Source organism: Onychomys torridus, chromosome 7 (assembly GCF_903995425.1).
Source record: "Onychomys torridus chromosome 7, mOncTor1.1, whole genome shotgun sequence".
NCBI classification, from domain to species: Eukaryota; Metazoa; Chordata; class Mammalia; order Rodentia; family Cricetidae; genus Onychomys; species Onychomys torridus.
The window spans coordinates 104,045,757-104,065,485 of record NC_050449.1 but is presented as its reverse complement, the minus strand read 5'-3'; the positions used below and the strand labels follow the sequence as shown (position 1 = coordinate 104,065,485).

General features: G+C 42.5%; 1 protein-coding gene across 3 annotated transcripts in view; it reads left to right on the top strand.

Moving 5' to 3' along the window:
• Positions 1–19,729, top strand: part of Stac (SH3 and cysteine rich domain) — a 126,966-nt gene that overhangs the window by 93,941 nt on the left and 13,296 nt on the right. For all 3 annotated transcript variants that reach the window (XM_036191763.1, XM_036191764.1, XM_036191765.1), the window contains 3 exons: positions 1,150–1,214; positions 7,050–7,138; positions 19,619–19,670. In XM_036191763.1, the coding sequence (XP_036047656.1) occupies positions 1,150–1,214; positions 7,050–7,138; positions 19,619–19,670 (206 nt within the window). The remainder of the gene's footprint in view (positions 1–1,149; positions 1,215–7,049; positions 7,139–19,618; positions 19,671–19,729) is intronic.

Genomic DNA, 19,729 nt, shown 5'->3' with positions numbered 1-19,729 from the left:
TCCTGTGGTATGTACCATCGTGTGCTGATCTTCTTGCTGTAAAGGAAAAGAATGAAGAATAAATATGTTATTCTAAAATGCCAAGCCATCCCAATGGTAGAATAATTTATAGACCAAATCAACTGCATAAGTTGGAACCTTCTGCCTCAATTTATCTAAGGAATATCTGTCTAGTGAGAATGACAAGATGCCCATGGTCACTGGACCATATCTGGCAAGTAAAACTCACTAGGTTTCTGTGAATGACTCTGGGCAAGTGTGCATCTGGACAGTGAGAACTATAGGCAAGTGTGCATCTGAATAGTGAGAACTCTGGGCAAGTGTGCATCTGGATGGTGAGAACTGTGGACAAGTGTGCATCTGGACAGTGAGAACTCTGGACAAGTGTGCATCCGGACGGTGAGAACTCTGGGCAAGTGTGCATCTGGACAGTGAGAACTCTGGGCAAGTGTGCATCTGGATGGTGAGAACTCTGGGTAAGTGTGCATCTGGATGGTGAGAACTCTGGACAAGTGTGCATCTGGACAGTGAGAACTGCCCATCTTGAGAAGTTTCATTATCAAAGGCAATGCCTTCAAGCTGATGCCCCAGCACACATGGAAGAGGATTACACAGTCCAAAAATAAGTTCACAGAAGATCCGGCCTATGGCCTCAGTACATTGGAAGTGAGCGGTCGGGGGAGTGTTCTGAGGTTTAAATCTAACGCTTCAATCTTCAAAACAGAATATAGACAGCACTAAGACCACCACATTACTGAGTCTAAAGATTCTGGTGTTTAAGAAAGGTTATTCAAAGGAACGGAATTGTCTCCTCAAGTGATTCCACACAGTGAACACACCTCTGCTTCTGAGAGAACACGCCAAAGGAGACCTAGTTTAGAACACACAGTTGGCCAGTGATGGCAGGGAGGTATCACTGAGTACACACAGACTGTGGTGTGCCAACTGGGGTTAGAAGGATGTTGCATGAGGAGGCAGGGAGAACATCTTGAAAGAAGATTGAAGGTAGGGAGGTAAAGACAGGGATGGGCAGGAAACTGCCAATGATAAGCTCCAGTTCAGGGAATAATCAGAACTGTGCCCATCATGCATGTCCCCAAACATGGCTACCAGCCACACAAAACACCTGTGCTCTCTTTCCTCCTTCAGTGTTTACATATCCAGAAAATGGCACCGATGACTTCAGAGACCAAGTAAAGACCATAAACCACCAGGTATGTAGAAATCACAGAACACAGATCAGGTGAGAGTTCCTGGATCAAACTGCCAATCATCACTCAAGTGAATCACAAAATCTATAGGGAGTGCCATGGTTTCATGTCCATTTTTTAAAATTATTTGGAGAAAAATGTAACATGCTAACAATAAGTGCCAGTGAAGCATGATGTGGTGTCACATAATAAATAACACAGCATATAAAAGGTGAAAATGAACATTGCATTTATGATATGCACAATTGTCTGTCATATGTTACTGTAAGTTAAGACAATGTGTTAATCACCAAATCATATTATGACTACATTGCATGCTATTGTATGCAAGCTTGTATTGTTATATAGATATATCCATTCATATATACACATATAATTACAATACATTCAATGTTGTTAGATTTTTCCTGCCTGGCCCACAGTCAGGACAAATCTCTCTTACCTGCCAGTCCCACAGTTGCTCAGACCCAACCAAGAAAGCACACAGAAACTTATATTGTTTATAAACTGTATGGCCGTGGCAAGCTTCTTGTTATCTACTTCCTTTATCTTAAATTAACCCATTTCTGTTAGTCTATACTTTGCCTTATGGCTTACCAGTATCTTTACATGTTGCTTCTCATGGCAGTGATTGTCAGTGTCTCCTCCCAGCCTTCCTGTTCCCAGCCTTCTCCTCTTCTTTGTCCCGCCTACCCTATCCTTCCTGCCTGGCTACTGGCCAATCAGCACTTTATTTATTTTAACCAATCAGAGCAACACATTTGACATACAGAATATCCCACAGCACTTTCCCTTTTCTCTTTTTTTTTAAAGCAAGGTTTTAACTTTTATATAGTAAAATTTTAGATAATAAAACAATTATCAAGCAAGAATTACAGTTACAATATTAAAGAAGATATCCTATCTATCTTATATTTGTGAGTCTAAGGTTTCATATCTAACTTATCTTTTATCATAACTGAGGAAATTATAACTATCTAGTCTTCAACCATATCAAAGGCCTCAGAAGGATATAATATTACCTGAGAACTGGGAGAAGGATGCAAGCATTTTTCGGGAGTCTTGCAAGTATAGACAGAGACAGCTGGCAGCCTGGACAGTCACCTAATGTTCCTTTGTAAAGTTGGGCATTTGTCTTTAGCCCACAAGGCTAGAGTCTCTCAGTCACTTCTCTCAGTGTCCTGTAGAATGTCTGGCAGTTTCCTCTGCAAAGCAGGAACCTGAAGGATCATTTTGTCAAGCAAAGTTCAGTGATCACCTTTCTATGGGTCCTGCGCATCCAGTTGATCAAGCAGTCCAGGCAAGAACAGTTTCTTGCCCAAATGGCTATTTTTGCCAAGGTGATGATAAACTCCATATGAAGTGTCTTCAATGCCCATCCTCCTCTCTGAAGTGAATTGGTGCTGCCAGGAGCAGACATGTCTCACTGTCCAGAAAGTCTAAATTTTAAAAATATTTTAAATGCCATATTCTGTACACCTTTGAAGTGTTTGAAGATTACCTGTCTATCTGAAATATCTCTGTGTATACCTAGAAAACTTAACTAACATGGCTATGAGTATGATTATCATAGATGACCAGTTATTATTAATCTATTTTTAATTGTCCATTACAATTTTAAATGAGCTGTACAAACATAATATCTTAAACAAGAGTAGAAATACACACACTATAACAAAATTAACTTTAAGTTTGTATCAATAGACTAAAATCTATACCAATGTAAAACATTTTAAATGAGTTATTGCTCTTTAGAAGTAAGTTCACTAATCTACCCTTTTGTCCTATCATATCTATATCATATCTCCTTTCAATTCAAGTTGAAAGGCCTGTGAGATGGCTGGGTTGGTAAAGGTGCTTGCTGCCAAGCCTGCTGGCCTGTGTTCAGTCCCTGAACCCACATGGTGGGAGGAGAGGACTAATTCTCTAAGTTGTCCTCTGACCTCCACATGTATACTTTGGAGTACACAGGCTACACACACAAATAAATAAACGTAAAAAATTAATAGTAAAGTATAAATAAATAAATGTAAAAAATTAATAGCAGGGTTCAAAAGGCTGCAATATAGTTTTGTACAACTCTTATGCTTTATATTCATAAGTAGAATATATTCACTATATTATATAATATACTCAAGAGTATTATGCAATTGTATGTATGTAAAATATCATTTTAGCTTGTATATTATAAAATGTAGCCAGGCGGTGGTGGCAAATGCCTTTAATCCCAGCACTTGGGAGACAGAGCCAGGCGGAGCTCTGTGAATTCGAGGCCAGCCTGGTCTACAAAGTGAGTTCCAGGAAAGGCACAAAGCTACACAGAGAAACCCTGTCTCGAAAAAAACAAAAGCAAAATGTAAATGCATCTATAGCATTACAATTTTTGGTCAGTGATAATAGCTAATATTTATATGACATGACTCTGTTATAGTCTAATAAATTGAGGACTATAGTAAAATCTATCTAACAAGTTTGTGGTGAAGTCAAGTTATGTTAATACAAATAATAAAATACCAGACAGCCAGTAAGCTATCAAAATTAACAGCTTTTATTTTAATATTTGCAAGATTTCCAAGTCAGTAGATTGTGGTTCTATGACATAGGCTACCAGTCTAATGCCCGAATCTATGCTTTTTCCTCACCACAAATGCTCTGATTGCCACATGAATGTACAGGGGCTCTTTGATGTATTATATACCAACTTTCAACCAACTGATAAAAAGTCAGTGCTAGGGGTCCAGAGAGATGGCTCAGTGGTTGAAAGCACCTCTTACTTGTCCTAGTTAGGATTGTTATTTCTGTGATAAAACTTCATGGTTTTCTTATAGAACCCAGAACCATTTGTCCAGGGGTAGCCCATCCACAATGGGCTAGGCCTTCCCCTGTCAATCACTAGTGAGTAAATATCCTACAGGCTTGCCTACAGCCTGATCTTATAGAGGAATTTCTGAATTGAGGCTACCTCTTCTTCAATGACTCTAGCTTGTATCAAGTTGACATAAAACTAGCTAGCACAACTTACTCCTTGTCAACTTAACACAAATACATCACCATTAAGCCACACCCTTTCCTTTTCTTTTTTATTCACCCCCAAGATCTCACATTAAAAACATAAATAACTTTGAAAGTTCCCCAGGCTTTACAAATTCAGACACATTGAAAGTTCATTCCCTTTAAAATATTCAGTCTCTGAAATTCACAAAGAATCAATAAAAAGTTTAAATAAAATTCAGTCTCTTTAAAAATCTAAAAAATCTTTTTTTTTCCATTTTTTATTTATTATATTTGTGTTTTACACATCAGCCATGGGTTCCCCTGTCCTTCCCCCTCCCGCCCCCACTCCCACCTTCCCCCCAGCCCCTCCCCTCCATTCCCATCTTTTAAACGTTCAAAATCTCTTCTGTGGGCTCCCATAAAAATCAAAATTAAGCTAAATACTTTTTTACTTCAAAAGGGAAGAACCAGGGCACAGTCACAATCTGAATAAAACAAAACCCAAACCCAACAGTGTAAATATCTCAGTGTCCAACGTCTGGGATTCACAAATGATCTTTTGGACTCCTCCAAAGGGCTTGGGTCACTTCTCTGGCTCCTTGCTCTGCAGCACACACACCTTGTCTCCTAGGCTCAGGCCGGCTGCACTGCATACCTGCTCCTTTCGGCCATCCCATGGTAATGGCATCTCCAAAATGTTGGGGTCTCTTGTGCAACTTGGCTGCACTTTCACCAATAGCCTCTCCTGGGCTCTCCTCAGGGATTTCAACCCTGCCATAATGCCAAGCCTCAGCTGCTCGCCATAATCCCTTCACAGCTTCAAACCCAGCACCACCTACATGATTCTTATGCTACCAAGTTCAATTGCCAGCACCTTGACAGCCTCTAGAATGCAGCATGTATGTGCTGACTCTGAATCTTCCCAGAAGATTTCACCTCAGTAATGCTGGTCTCTTCTTAAACACCACAAATTTCTCAGCCCCAGCTAAGCAGCATCAATTGTCCCAGTAAAACAAAGGTTTTATGTCAGTGGTCTTGGTATCTTGCTAATTCCAGCTGATTCTTCAGCCTCAGCTAACAAGAACCACAGATTCTTAGCTCAAAATAGCAAATGGCCCTGATAGTCATGAAAGGACTCCTTCATACTTCCCTCTGAAACTTCACAAGCCAGGCTGCCATTGTCTGCAGCACCCTCAACATTCTAATCTTCCAAGCTCCCACAGAACAGCTCACCAAGCTTTGAAAATTCGATGGTTTTTCCAGTCCAAAGTTTGAAATTCCTCCCACAATCCTCCCAAAAACATGTGGTCAGGTCTGTCAAAATACCTCAGTATCCTGGTACCAATTCTGTCCCAGTTAGGGTTCCTGTTGCTGTGATAAAACACCATGACCAAAGAAACCTGGAGAGGAAAGGGTTGATTTGGCTTTCTGTGCTTCCACATCACTGTTCATCATGGAAGGAAGTCAGGACAGGAACTCAGAGGGGCCGGAACCTGGAGGCAGGAGCTGATGCAGAGGCTATGGAGGGATGCTGCTTACAGGCTTGCTTCTCATGGCTTGCTTAGCCTACTTTCTTGTAGAACCCAGGACCACTTTCCCAGGGACAGCACCACCCATAGTGGGTTGGGTCCTCCCACATCAATCAATAATTAAGAAAATGCTCTACAGCCGGATCTTAAAGAGATATTTTCTCAATTGAGGCTCCTTCTTCTCCAATAACTCTAGCTTGTGTCAAGTTAACATAAAAATTACCCTCACATCACACTTCCAGAAGACCCAAGTTCAGTTCCCAGCATCCATATGAGGTATCTCACAACCATCTGTAACTCTACCTCCAGAGGATCTGATGCCCCCTTCTGGCCTTCACTGCATATATGGTGGTGCACATACATCCACTGAGACACACACACATACAATTAAATAAACAAATGAATAAATCTTTTTATAAGAGTCTATTTGGGGAAGCAAAATTTATTTTGTCCCTGTTCATATGTCTCTCTTTTTTTCAGAGAAAATGTTCTCACATGGGAGAGGAGATGGTTCTGGTAGTTGAAGTTCTTACTGCACAGTCCTGGGGACCAGGGCTCAGATTCCTATCACCCACATAAAAGCCAGGCAGGCATGGAGGCTCACTTGTGATTCCAGCCTCAGAAGATAGAAACAGGGACTCTGCAGAGCAAGCTGATGGGAGAAACTTGCTCTATCTACAAGCCCTGGATTTGACTGGGAGGCCCTGCCTCAATGGATAGGTAGAAGAGTGATTAGGATGAGTTCTAATGTAAGCCTACACCCACACACATGAGCCCCACATATGCATCACACACACACACACACACACACACACACACACACACACACACACACACACACACACTTGAAATGGAAAAAATAGGAAGAAAATATTCCCATTTCTGACATTTTTCATGAAGAACTATGTCAAAGAAAAAAAAATCACCTGAAGAAAATGACTATTTCTGACACATTCCAAGCATTTCAAATAGCTTGTAGTGGAGTATAACTCCAAAATTCAAAGTCAGCTAAGGAGCTTGGTGTGGTGGCACACACCTTTAATCCCAGCACTAGAGAGGCAGGGGCAGGTGAGTCTCTATGAGTTCAGGGCCAGCCTGGTCAACATGAGTTCCAGGACAGCCGGGGCTATGAAGAGAGACTCTGTCTCAGTCAATCAATCAATAGAAAGCTAAGGGTGTGAGGGAAGACGTAATGACAGCCATCGGCTTTGACTCCTGAGAGCTCCATGGGGACACTCGATGGCAGTCACGTCTCCTGTCCGTTTCCTTTCCTTCCTCTCTCAATTTTGCTCATCTTTTTTATCTTCTCTGGCAGGCACCTCTTTCCAAAGACCCATTACAGATGAACACCTACGTTGCCTTGTACAGATTTGTGCCCCAAGAGAATGAAGACTTGGAAATGAGGTAAAAAATAAAAGTTTATAAAGTTAAAATTAAATGAATGAAAGACAGTTTTCAAGTGGTACTTTCAATGTAAAAAGGGAAAAAGTGGGGACAGTGAGGTGGCTCAGCAAGTAAGAGCAAGGCTTCTTACCTGAGCTCAAGCCCCAGAATCCATGATAAAAGGAGAGAACTAACTCCCAATGTAGTCCTCTGACCTCCACATGCACACATATACTATACACACATATGTGCACACATACATGCACGTATACATACTCACACACATAAACACACACTACCACTACTAACAACAACAGTAACAAAAATAATCCCATGGGAATCATTAGAACAGTGACTCATAAATGTCTTTATGCATCGGCTCATCTGTGAGACTGGTATGTGAGCTGCTTACTGGGTTCTGTCCCAACCATCTTATTCATCTGGTCTATGGGGAAGCAGAGAGTGTGTGTCTGTAAGTAGTTTGAAGGTAGTGCTGATGCTAGTCTGGGGACCACACTTTGCAAAGCACTTCTTTGGTTCATGGCCCATGGAATGTGAGAGTTTCCATGAAGGTTAAACGTTGAATGCGCTTGACGTTCAGTGGAGTCTAATAGGTAATCAAAAGGTTTATGTATTTCCACGTTAACATTGATGTTAGCACTACAACTGTCAGGGTTAATCTCCTGCCTCAGGTCAGCTTTGCTGTAGTCTGCCTCCATGGAACGCTTGGGCCTTCTTAGAGTAGTGTCAGGGTCTGCATTCAGGCTTCTCCTTTCTGTTCAGATGATGACACTCAAGTACCACTATGGGTGAAGATTGGAGTCTGAAGGGCATTCTCTGGAATTCCCAGGGGCTTGTGCCACCAAACAATAAATTGGCAGGGATACGTAGTAGCAGAGAAAATATGTTGCAGAAGAAAAAACAAACAAACAAACAAACAAAAATCATTACTTTCAAGGAAGTAATGAACCAGAGATGAGGGAGGAGGATCCACAGAACCTGTGCCTGACAGATTGTCACCTTTTATGGGGCATGCTTTCACTTTTTCAATTTCTCTGTGTATACTCATGTCAGCCTTGGTGCAAAGGTCTTCCAGTCTGGTTTCTTTGTGCAGATTTTGACTTTATTCTCCACCCTACACTGCTGCCACAACAGTTCTGAGTTTTCTCCTTCACTTGGTAAACTTGCCAGAAATGAACTCATTGTCTAGGGTGTGAGCATTGCCTGGTTTGTCCTAGAATGCTGGGAGAAGATATAGCATTTCCAGGTGGTCTCTGTTTCATCAGAGACAGTCCAAACCCCTGGATCACAGCCTCTGTGGCCTCGTGACTGCTATGGGACCCTCAGGAGATGCCCCAGTTGACTATCTGCTGATGGAGGCAAGAGTGGTGATGGTGCAATGCACTGAGTTCCTTGAGATTGCCATTCAGATGTGTGGAGTTTACAGTGGGTACTGGAGATGACTCAGTCGGCAAAGTGCTCGCATTACAAGAGCAAGGACCTAAGTTCAATCCCCAGAACCTGCTTGGAAGAAGAGGAGGAGGAGGAGGAGGAGGAGGAGGAGGAGGAGGAGGAGGAGGAGGAGGAGGAGGAGATATGGTGCCACAGGCTTGTAGACCCAGAGCTTGGGAGGCAAAAATGGATGGACCTCTGGGACTCCATGGCCAGCCATCTTCATCTACCAGAAAGTTCCCAGGCCAGTGAGAGACCCTACCTCAAAAATCAAGGTGGATAGTTCCTCAGGAACAATACATAAAATTGTCCTCTGGCCTCTGCAACATACCCATGCACACACGTGGGTACCTACAGACACATGAACACACACAAATAAACTTAAAATGAAAGAACTCCCTAGTGTGCTGACCCCACAGCTTTGTTAGGCTAGTGTTCTGAATTTTCCTGATTTTTGACAGCAATTGCAGAATGATACCGAATGTTACCAAGGACATTAAAGAGTGTCTGCCTATGTGGTGGCTGTCGTAATTCTGTGTTTATTTTTTGTTGGTTGCAGGCCATTAAAATCCAAGATGTCTGGTCACGACTCCAACATTTACAATCTGCTTGCAGGCAAGCAGAGCTATTCATTCCCAAGAATGAAATGACTGCATTTTATAGGCTGCAAGATCGAAATAATAAATCATACTTGTATTTATTTATTTATTTATTTACTTAACTTTTTTTAAAAACCAAGGCATTGTGGTTCCTATTTTTAAAAGCCAGGAGCTTGCTTAGCATATTCAAGGTAATACTGAGAGGACTGGGTATAATTCCTTGAATGAGTTGGGATTTTGTAAATTATCTTTTTCTCCTCAAACCATAAGGGGAAAAATCAATTTGATAAGATATTATTCCTATCTGTCTGCATACCTACCCCAGGCAGCATTCTTGGTACCTTCCTTGGGAAAGAAAGCAAAGGAATAACATATAAGAAATGTTGGGAATGTGAATTTGGGGACAAAAAAGGCCCAGATGTCCAAGTCAGCTATCAAAAGTCAGAGCAGATGAGTCATGGCCTTAACAGATGCCTTAGAGATCGACCTGGTAACAAGAAAGCTTTATCTCCCAGAGACCAGTGGTGCAGGCCTCTCCGTGGTCCTCCATGTTAACTTACCTTCCTCCTGCAATCCCTGGATCAGGGCATCTCCCTGTCACTGCCTCCCCAAAGCTCTGTCCCCATGGAGAATGAAGTCTGTGTTCTCTGGCCTCCAGCCAGCCTGAGAGGCTTCCCTGACCCTCACGTCCAGAATGTATTCAATATTCGTTCTCTACTTACTGGTCTGAAACCTAGTACAGCCAACCCCTTGAGTGTGTGCCAGACTGCTGTCAGGGTGCTGCCTGGTCTCTGTGTTCCCACTCTGTGACCCCCTACTGTTCATCATGGCTGGAGCATGGCTGATGTGGTCAAGGGCACAGTGCCATTTTCATAGGTTCGTCTAAACCGATGAGTCATGTGGAAGGGCTCCCTCCCCTGCTCTCATCCATCAACAGAGCAGAAAGTCCAACTATGAACTTCAGCTCCCTCATATGGGAAATAAGGATTATCAAGTCTAGGCTTCTAGGATGAGGTGGTTACAAAAGGTGATAGTATCCAATACACTGTAGAAGCCTTACCATTTTAATTCCAATGTATTCCAGTTATATATCGTTGTATTTTGTTTGTATTGTTCTATTTTTGTTGTTGCTGTTTTAAGACCAGGCCTTACTCTGTGGCCCAGGCTGGCCTCAAAATCAGAGTCTTCCTGCCTTGGCCCATGGGTGCGGGGATGATAGGCATGTGCCACTGTAGCCAACTCCAAAGATCTTCAAAGGTAGATTCTTTATCTTCAGAATAGAGGGAAGGAGGGGGAGGGAGAGGAAGGAAGGAAGAAGAGGGGAGGAAGGGGGAAGGGAGGAGGGAAAGAAGGAAGGCAGTCAGGGACAGGCAGCATGAATTCACTGAATGATTAAGAATGTGAAGTGTAGCACCACTTGGCCTGGGTTTAAGCCCCAGGCAAGTCACTCATACAGTTAAATGACCCCACATGTCTGGAGAAGCGACACAAGCTGTCTGCTTTACCCCTGAACGTGTACAAGGTGCCTCGGAGTAATCAGGTTAGCTTCAAAGCCCTGGTGACCTCCATTGTCTTTGGATTTAAAACATCGTGGAGACTCAAAACTTGTGCAGCCTCATTCCTGCTGGATTCTGTTCTCTTTTCCCTTCACAAAAGAACCATAGCTCCATTTGACAGGGGATCTTTCCCTTCTGTAATCTATGTCATCCTATTGATGCTGCATCACACACACACACACACACACACACACACACACACACACACACACACACCACATACATAAACACACATACACATGCACATAGACACACCACACACACACACACACACATACACACACACCTGTCCACCTCTTGACTTTCTTCAATTTCTTAGACCCACCACAGCATCTCTTGGTTGTGGAGCATCTTCTCCTGGTGACTCTGGATTATTTCTTTCAGAGAATTTTCCTCAACTTGCATTCACACAATTCTGGGGTTGTTTAGTTCTATCTGCTTCCCTTGTAAACTCCCTTGGGAAACTCAACCTTGTAACCACAGTGTAACCAGCCCCAGTGTCTCTACAGCTGTGAGGATGAGAAGTTTGTCAAAAAAAAAAAAAAGGCTTAATTTCTTCTTATTCACACAGGGCGCCCTTTGTTCTTAATCAGTAGAAATAACCTAGATGACTTTGCCAGCTTGTTCTTTCATGAATCATCAGGAGATGGAGATGACTGGCACAAAGTATTTAGAAAGTCACAAGTAAAGGGTGGAGACTAAATGAAAAAAATGAAAGGTTCAGATACGTATTCCAGTGACCATGTAGTGTCTATTTTAAAGAATCCACTTGGACGTTCCACATCTAAGTCATTTTCATTTTTATTAGTTCTCTTCAAACAGATTTATATGATAATGGCCATTTTTCTTCAGGTGGAGAAAAGAAATGGCAGGTTTGTGATGGAGACAGGCTTAGGAGCCAAGGCAGGTGAAGAAGGAATTGCTTTTTCAATATTATTAAATTCTAAGGAAGATATGAATTAAAGACTGTGCATGTCAGAATGCCTAAACAGAGAGAGAGTTTCAGAGTAAAACACATCTCTTTAACACCAAATAAGGATTTAGAATTGTGAATCACCAGGCTCCTGGAAACATCAAGTCTCTGATATTCTGTGGGTGAGTCTGAATGAGAGCAAGCATGTGTCTTGTTAGCTAGTGTCTGAATGAAATCAAGCAAGCATGAGTCTGACTAGCTAATATTTGCAAGGACCCCTGGAGATAGGTGGCCTGAATTCATCTCTTCTGAATTTTCTTTTCTAAATTTGACATTGAACTGAAAGTGACTTTAACCTATATATGGCTTTTTCCAGGATGTATTCCCAAGGAGCTGTCCGTTGTTTGAGCTCAGTGGGTCATAGTGCAGGGAGGCATGGGAAGAGCACAGAAGTTACAATCCATTGTGAGGTGCTAGACAGGGTGGACTGTTGGTGCTACAACACACCCCAGAGGGCCACCCAGTCTTAGGACTTCACAGAAGGCTCTACAAAGAGGCGGCATCCGCACTCAGCTTGCTGAAGTCTGCTTGTGAGATTATGGGGTAAAGGATAAAGAGGAAAAACTTAAACTCCAGAACTAGATATATCCAGTTAGAAGCACCAAGCAGGGGCCAAATGCCAACCCAGAGAAGGTCTGGCATATGATGCCAAAGAACTGTTGGTTCTTTGCCAGTGACACAGCCTATGGTTCCCTATCATCTGGGAGACTGGATAGGAGGACCAGCATTAAAAATATGGGTAGAAAGTAGAGGCTGGGGCCAGAGCCCGGGGAGGCTGACCAGGCTGGCTCTGTCCCCACCTGTTCTTAACACCCTATGTGGATATTGATCAGGATCCTCTCTGAAAAAGCTGAGGACCTGAGTCATTTTTTTAATGTGTGTGTGGACATCATGTGTGTGCAGGAGTGAGAGTGTGTGTGGATGTACATGGTATATGCACATGTACATGTGGAGGGCAGGGAATAGCTTCAAGTATTTTTTTTTAGGACTTGCCTGCCTTTATGTTCAGTTTTATTTCTTATGACAAGGTCTCACTCTGGCCTGAACTCACCAAGTAGGCTGTTGAATCCGCTTGTTTCTGCTATGCTACATTAGGATTACAAGTGTGCACCACCATGCTCCGCTTTGTTTTATTAACGTGATCTCTGGGAACCAAGCTCAGTTCCTGACCAAGCTCTCTCCCCAGTCCTAATTTTATTTTTCATTGGCACATAATTTCATGTATTTATAAGATAGTATGTGATAGTTTAGTAGATGTATATAGTATATATTGATTGAATCAGGCTAATTGTCACACTTCTCACCCTAAAGATTTATCATTTCTGTGTTGGGAGTGTTGGAAATCATCTCCAGTAACTATTTTTAAATATAAAAAGTGTAATGAAGTTAACTGTTGCTGACCACAGTCAGCCCACTGTGCTGCAGAAGATTGGAAGCTCCTTCTTATCCCTGCAGACCTGTACCCATCATCTATACTCCTTGATTTGTTGTTGGACAGTGAGCTCAGACAATGTAGTAACGTATCCTGAGTTCATCATACACATTACTCTGCAATAGGTCTAACAGAATGAGGTTTGACCTGTGAGCCTATGATCTGCAGGCTGTGCTCATGATACATCATTCATTGCTCTAGATACGGAAATTTTATAGTGATGATCAAACTGTGATTCTCATGCAATTATGCAGTGAGCATACATCCTAACTATTCTTTGACTCACCAATACATGAGAGGACTGGTAAGATGCTGCCCCTGGTTCAGAGGGAGCCCAGTGGGGACGGCTGGTGGGAATTTACAATTCAATGCAAGAACAGCCAGAATTCATGGGGTATCCCAACTAGATTGTAGCAGGCACAACCCTCTTGGTGCATTTCTATGGACAGTGATAATTGCATCCTTATAATTTTTCAATGACTTTTATGAAACAAAAAAATAACAAAGCCATTAAAAAGGAAGGCAATGACCTGATTATTTTGTCCATTATTTTGTCACACAGAACCCCAGTTTCCTGGTTCTGTACAAGAGACCTGCATTCATGTTTGGGCCCTCTCTAATGTCCTTCACCTTGCCAGTTATATGCACCTATGTAAAATAAGAAAAAAGGAACACTCAAAACAGATGAGACAGAAGACTCCCCTGGTGTCTCATTTCCATTCTCTGAGTACATTACTGCTTGGCAAATGCATCAACTTAATTAAAACTAAATGTAATTCTAATGCACCAATTTGATTTAAAAATAATCTTCACAGTCGCCAGGACATCAAAATCCAATTAAGGCTATTTGAGGAAAGTCTCCGATGCATATTATGTTGTGAGGATGCACTATGTCAAGAAACCCAGACCTTCGTGGATGTCACTAATGTGTTTAGCAGCCTCCCTCTCGCTCAAATGCCTCTCCCAATTAGGTTCTAGAGAGCGTGATCCATAACAGTTCAGGAACAGCTCCCCCAAAATCTTCTGAATGGTCCTTTAGCTGAATGTTCTTGCTAGAATCTGGAAGAAAATGCAAACAGGCTCTCAGGTTCAAGATGGGAATCAAATCGCAGAGTCCAGGGGTTCCTGATGATCTGCTTATGTGCCCAGACTGTAAACAATTCTGGACCAGATTAATGAAGATTGAGAAATGAGTCTGGTGAAAAAAATTCAACAGTAAATCTCAGATGAACAGAGTAATTTGGCTGGTTCCCTTTGCTTTGCCCATTGGCTGGATCTTTCAAGGACATCTGCTTTGGTTGAGTGGTGGTGTTAATGGAAGTTCGGTGTGGACTTCTCTTTGTCTAATAAATAGGCTAGGATGTAGAATATCAAAACTGTCCAAAATGCCTGCAGAGTGACATGGGCGACTCTCATGCACTCTGATAAGCCATGAGTAGTGTTAGAGGCAGCTTGATATCCTGCAGTTAGCCATGCAGCTGAACCTGATGTAAGTAGTCAAATCTCTCTGCCTCTGTTGACTTGTGCATGAGCGTGTCTGGCCATGCCCACCTCATGCAGTGGGCATTGTTCCAGCTCCAGGTTATCTGCTGGGTTTAGCCCTACAAAAATACCACTGCACTGAGGCACCTGGACGGTCAACTACTAAGCCCAGCTTTAATGTTACTTTGTGGTCAGGAGGAATGCAAAGAGACTGGGTCTACATGAAGAGAGGTGGAAGCCTTCCCAAGTTCTGGATCATTCCAAAGACCAAGGTCTGAGGCTACTGAAGGAAGCAAACATCCCATTACTAGTTGTCCCTGACCTAAACAAATGAGGGCAGTGCCGTGCCTCTGCAACCCCAGCTGCACTAGAGGCTAAGGCAAAAGATTGCAAGTTCAAAGCCAGTCTGGGAAACATAGAAAGACCACATCTGAGAGAGACAGAGAGAGAAAGAAGGCCACACTCACTAGATCTTCTTAACTCTTAAGTGGAAAATGATAGGCTTGGGACAGAATTAGCAATTTCATAGTGCCAAAGACTTCCATATGTTTTCTCACTCAATCCACAGAACAACTTTGCAAAGTAACTGTATCCCATAAAGTATTTATTATGCATAACATATAAACTTAAGGAGTAGCATTGTGATAGCTGAGAATCAGGGGCATAGGTGCCTGGGATTTTGCCTGGATCCAGTTCCACCCTGGTTCTGTTGGCATTTGTTTCTCACTCATGGAAGATACTTACTGTCAACTCCCAGTTTATAGACTTCTGCTTTTGCGATTGTGAACATCCTGAAGACAGCAATTGTGGCTTAACAGCAATGATGGCCACCACTTGTTGTGGATGCCTAAATATTTTGAATAATTAATTATTAATGCAATTTAGTGTTTAAAAATAAAAACCATTGTGTCTCTTTCCCTACTCCTTCAATTGCCCACCCCTTTCTTGTGGAATTCTAAGCTCTGAGGAGGCTTCTCTAAGCCCCTTCCTTTCCTCATCTCACTTGTAGAAAGATAGTGTTTGTCTGAAAGGAAAATAGAGGCACCATCAGAGGTTGCCAAGTTAAACCCATCCTCGAGGCAAGGAAACAGAGGCTTAGAGAAATCTTGCCATCTCTGTGTTTCTGGTGCATAGGCAAGACCTGAAAGTCATAAGCACTCAGAAAATAGAAGCTTGACGTCCTAGAATCTCCTTTGGCTATTCAGGCAGAGATAGAGGAGTGAAGATCATTTTTCTAACTTCCAAATAGAAGGCAAAGATGTCCCCAATCCTCCTGCTGTCCAACAATGGAGGGGCATTCTCTCAAAGAGTGGCTTTATCAGGGAATGAGAGCGTCTCCACTAAGAGCCTCTGCTCTACACGGGCCATGGGGAGAGAGTGGCAGTGGGGTCTTAGACCAACCTACTACCTCTAGGAACTCTCATCCACAAAGCATCAAGCCATCTTCAGTAATAACTTCCAGGAAGGGAAGTCATAGGATGGGTGAGTTAATCGGGTGCTTGATAAAGAGAACTGAGCAAACTCTAGCTGGAGCCTCAAAAATGGGCCAACGCATCTGTTTAAATAAAACAGACTATGCAACTGCGTGGTCTTACTGTAACTGGAATGCCAAAGCAGCTTATGCCCCCTGTCACTGAGAATCATCCAGTAAGCAGAGACAGAGATAGAATCTTTAAATCATGCTTTACCCAGAGAGCAGGTAAAGAAAGTGGATCAAAATCCTAAATAGTGTTCTTCCACTTCAACTGTAGCCAGACACTGGGAGTGGACACAGAGGCCATCACCCCAGAGTTTAGTCTTGCCCCTCAAGCCAGCCACTCAGCAGCCTTGTCAGTAAGACTGTGACCTGAGTGTTTTTCTCCTTATCATCTCCTCTCCAAGTGGCAGGAGTTTCTGAATGCACCAAGGTGGGGCTGCGTCTCACTTCCTTCCAAATGACCATTTAGATCACATTCTGGGCTGCTTACACTGTGAATATGCAGACTCCCTTAATACAAAGTGTGGGGTGCTCCTTTAGGATGAACTCTAAAGGTGCCCCTGACTGTCCCCTATCACTACAGTGCCCCTAACATAGCATGTCCATCCAGATCTACCTCCTGGCACTCAGTTTGGAAAAAAAAAAGTAAGAGTTCAGTTTCCATGGAAAAGGATGCTTTCGTGGCTCGGTGTGAACAGAGAAGATCCCACCAGCTTTGGGGGTCACACGTAGAAAGTTGTTGTCTTGGCTTTGAAGGCAAGAGACACCAGCATTAGCTATTTCTGCCAGAAGAGCAGGTAGTTTGACTCACCTCTGTAGGAATCCACTTCTCTTCTCACTGCCAAATCTTGTTTATTTCCATCGTAGACTTTAAGACAAGGTGTGATCACTTACGTTGTTTTAAATGGTTTATTCTCTGTTTACCTGTTTATAACTCATCTTTTGCATGGAAATTAAGTTCTAAGCAAGGATTTTATTCTGCAATGTGTAGGAAGATGACTCTTTCAGAATCTACCTTCTGTGGATATTTATTAAATGAGGGAGAGAGTTGGTTTTTTTGTTTTTTTTTTTTTAAGCAAATAATAAATGGATCAATGTAACACTCTTCACTTACCAAGCACTTTTTTGGTCCCGATCAAGATCTTTTGTTGGAAAAGACAGAATCCTCACCATACTGTCAGGGGTATATATGTTATTTCACATAAAATTATAGCTGATATTCCAGTGTGTGCCTTTTTCTGGTAGATAGTTTAGTTAGCACAGGATAGGTGTTCTGAGCACTTTAAAGAGTGTTTCTCTAGCTTGTCTCTGATACCAAAATTTAATGCAAGCCTCCTCCTCTCTTATCCTTAGGAAAGGCACCTTCCTAGTCTCCGGCTCCAACCCCCTGCTTAAGGCCTCTAAAAAACCATCAGCAAAGCCTCTGCATTTGATACTGATGTGCCGTTTCTTAGGTTACGGGGTTAAATAAAATCTGTTGGAGCTTAGAAGATTTTTCTACAATGACTTTCATCCATGGTGCTTAATTAAATCCCTCACCTGGGAAAGAGCGATTTTCTTCAGCCATCTCTCTTTCAGTGGCATCAGCAAGCAGCTGTGACTGTTGAAATGGCAAAATGTCAGTTGTATTTACTGCTGCGGGGCTGCTGTAACAGAGTGGGCAGGAACTGTGACTTTTGCCTGCATTCCTAATCTTTTAATGATCCATCACTTTCATGGGAGATTCTAAATCCTGAAGCATTCACATGAATTGTAGAAAAAAATTAAGTTTTGTGAAAGGAAAATACGGCCGTTCCCACAGAGCCAGAGGTCAGGGGTCAATGGGCTTCAGAAGAAGAAAAGGACTAGGAGATGGTGCAGTGTCTAAGGACTTAAGGTGAGGGGATGAGGACCTGGGTTCGAATACCCTAGGACCATGTCCAACCCAGGCAGAGGTACTGCACTGATATTACATTGTAGCCCAGGCTGGCCTGGGACTTACTTTGTAGCCCAGGCTTGTCTTGAACAAGGCAATCCCCTAGCTTTAGCATCCTGATGCTCGGATGCCCAGGCTGTGCCACAGTGGCCTGCCATTCTTCAGCTATTAGTCACTTTTTCCCCCTGCCTGGGCTTGCTGCTCCCTGTCAGGAATTTCCCAGGGTTTGTCCTCTCCTGGCAGTCTTTCTTTTTATTTGTGTGGTACTGGAAGCACTCTTTGCTTTGTTGTTGTTGTTGTTGTTTTTGGTTGGTTGGTTGGTTGGTTTTTGTTTTTGTTTTTGTTTTATTCTTTTTTTTTTTTTTTTGGTTTTTCGAGACAGGGTTTCTCTGTGTAACTTTGAGCCTTTCTTGGAACTCACTTGGTAGCCCAGGCTGGCCTCGAACTCACAGAGATCCGCCTGGCTCTGCCTCCCGAGTGCTAGGATTACAGGTGTGCGTTGCCGCCGCCTGTGGAAGCACTCTTGAAGAAACTCATTTTTGATGTTCTTAGGCACTGGAACAAGAGCAGCAGGTCTTAAAAAATAAAAATTGTACTCAGAAAAAATATAAATTCCTAAGTATAGGAGCAAATTCCAAAGTAGGCAAGAGCCCTGATGCTGGCTCTGCAGTGCACAGCTGCATTGATCTCTAAGTTCCTCCCTCCCTGTATCTGTGCTCCTTAGCTTGAGGTGGTGCAGCACCTCTCACAGGTGTGGAGCCTACTACTAGTCTCTTGTGTCTGGATTGGCCCTAGGAACGGTGTTGGCCAATAAAGAGACAAACATGAAAATGTAGCCTTTCATCATCCTTAGCTGCATACCAAGTGTGAGGCCAGCCTGGTCAACATACATGAAACCTTGCCACACCAATGTCCCATGTGTTCCTTTTTCTAAATTTATTTATTTTTATTTCATGTGCATTGGGTTTTGCCTCTGTGTGTGTGTGTGTGTGTGTGTGTGTGTGTGTGTGTGTATGTCTATCTGTCTAAGGGAGTTGGATCCCCTGGACCTGACATCATAGACAGTTGTGAGCCGCCATGTGGTTGCTGGGAATTGAACCCAGAAGATTAGCCAGTGCTCCTAACCACTGAGCCATCTCCCCAGTCCCACTTGTGTGTTTTTTAATCCAGTCAATGTGATAATGAATTAACCATCAAAAATAAAGATAATAATAAAGAGAGTGGCTGACTTTAGATGTAGGTACTAAACAATATAAAAGCAAAATACAGCCCATATCTAAATAGATGCAAGGAGAAATCTGGTAGGACATACAGAAGATGGAAGATTCAGAGCAAAACATACCTTGATACTTACTGAATCTCTGGGCACTTGTGAAATGTGACTATGATCTTCATGTACTACTAGTAAAGATAATCACCATTTAAAAACAATAAGGCACGAAAAATTGTATTTGCTTTCCCTTTCCTTGGGAGGGAAGAGCCAGTGAAATAGTAGTTGTTTTATTTCTATTTATTTTAGGATAGTTTGAGTAAATGAAAAACTATCTCACATTAAAGTATATTTTCCCTTCCTCGTTTTACTTCCCCACCCAACTCATCTATTTTTCATTTTTAGGCCAGGAGACATGATCACTCTTCTAGAAGACTCCAATGAAGACTGGTGGAAAGTAGGTAGTTCAGTCTTTAAGAAGAAACAAGAGTCCTTTGGTGGTGACGGTAACAATAA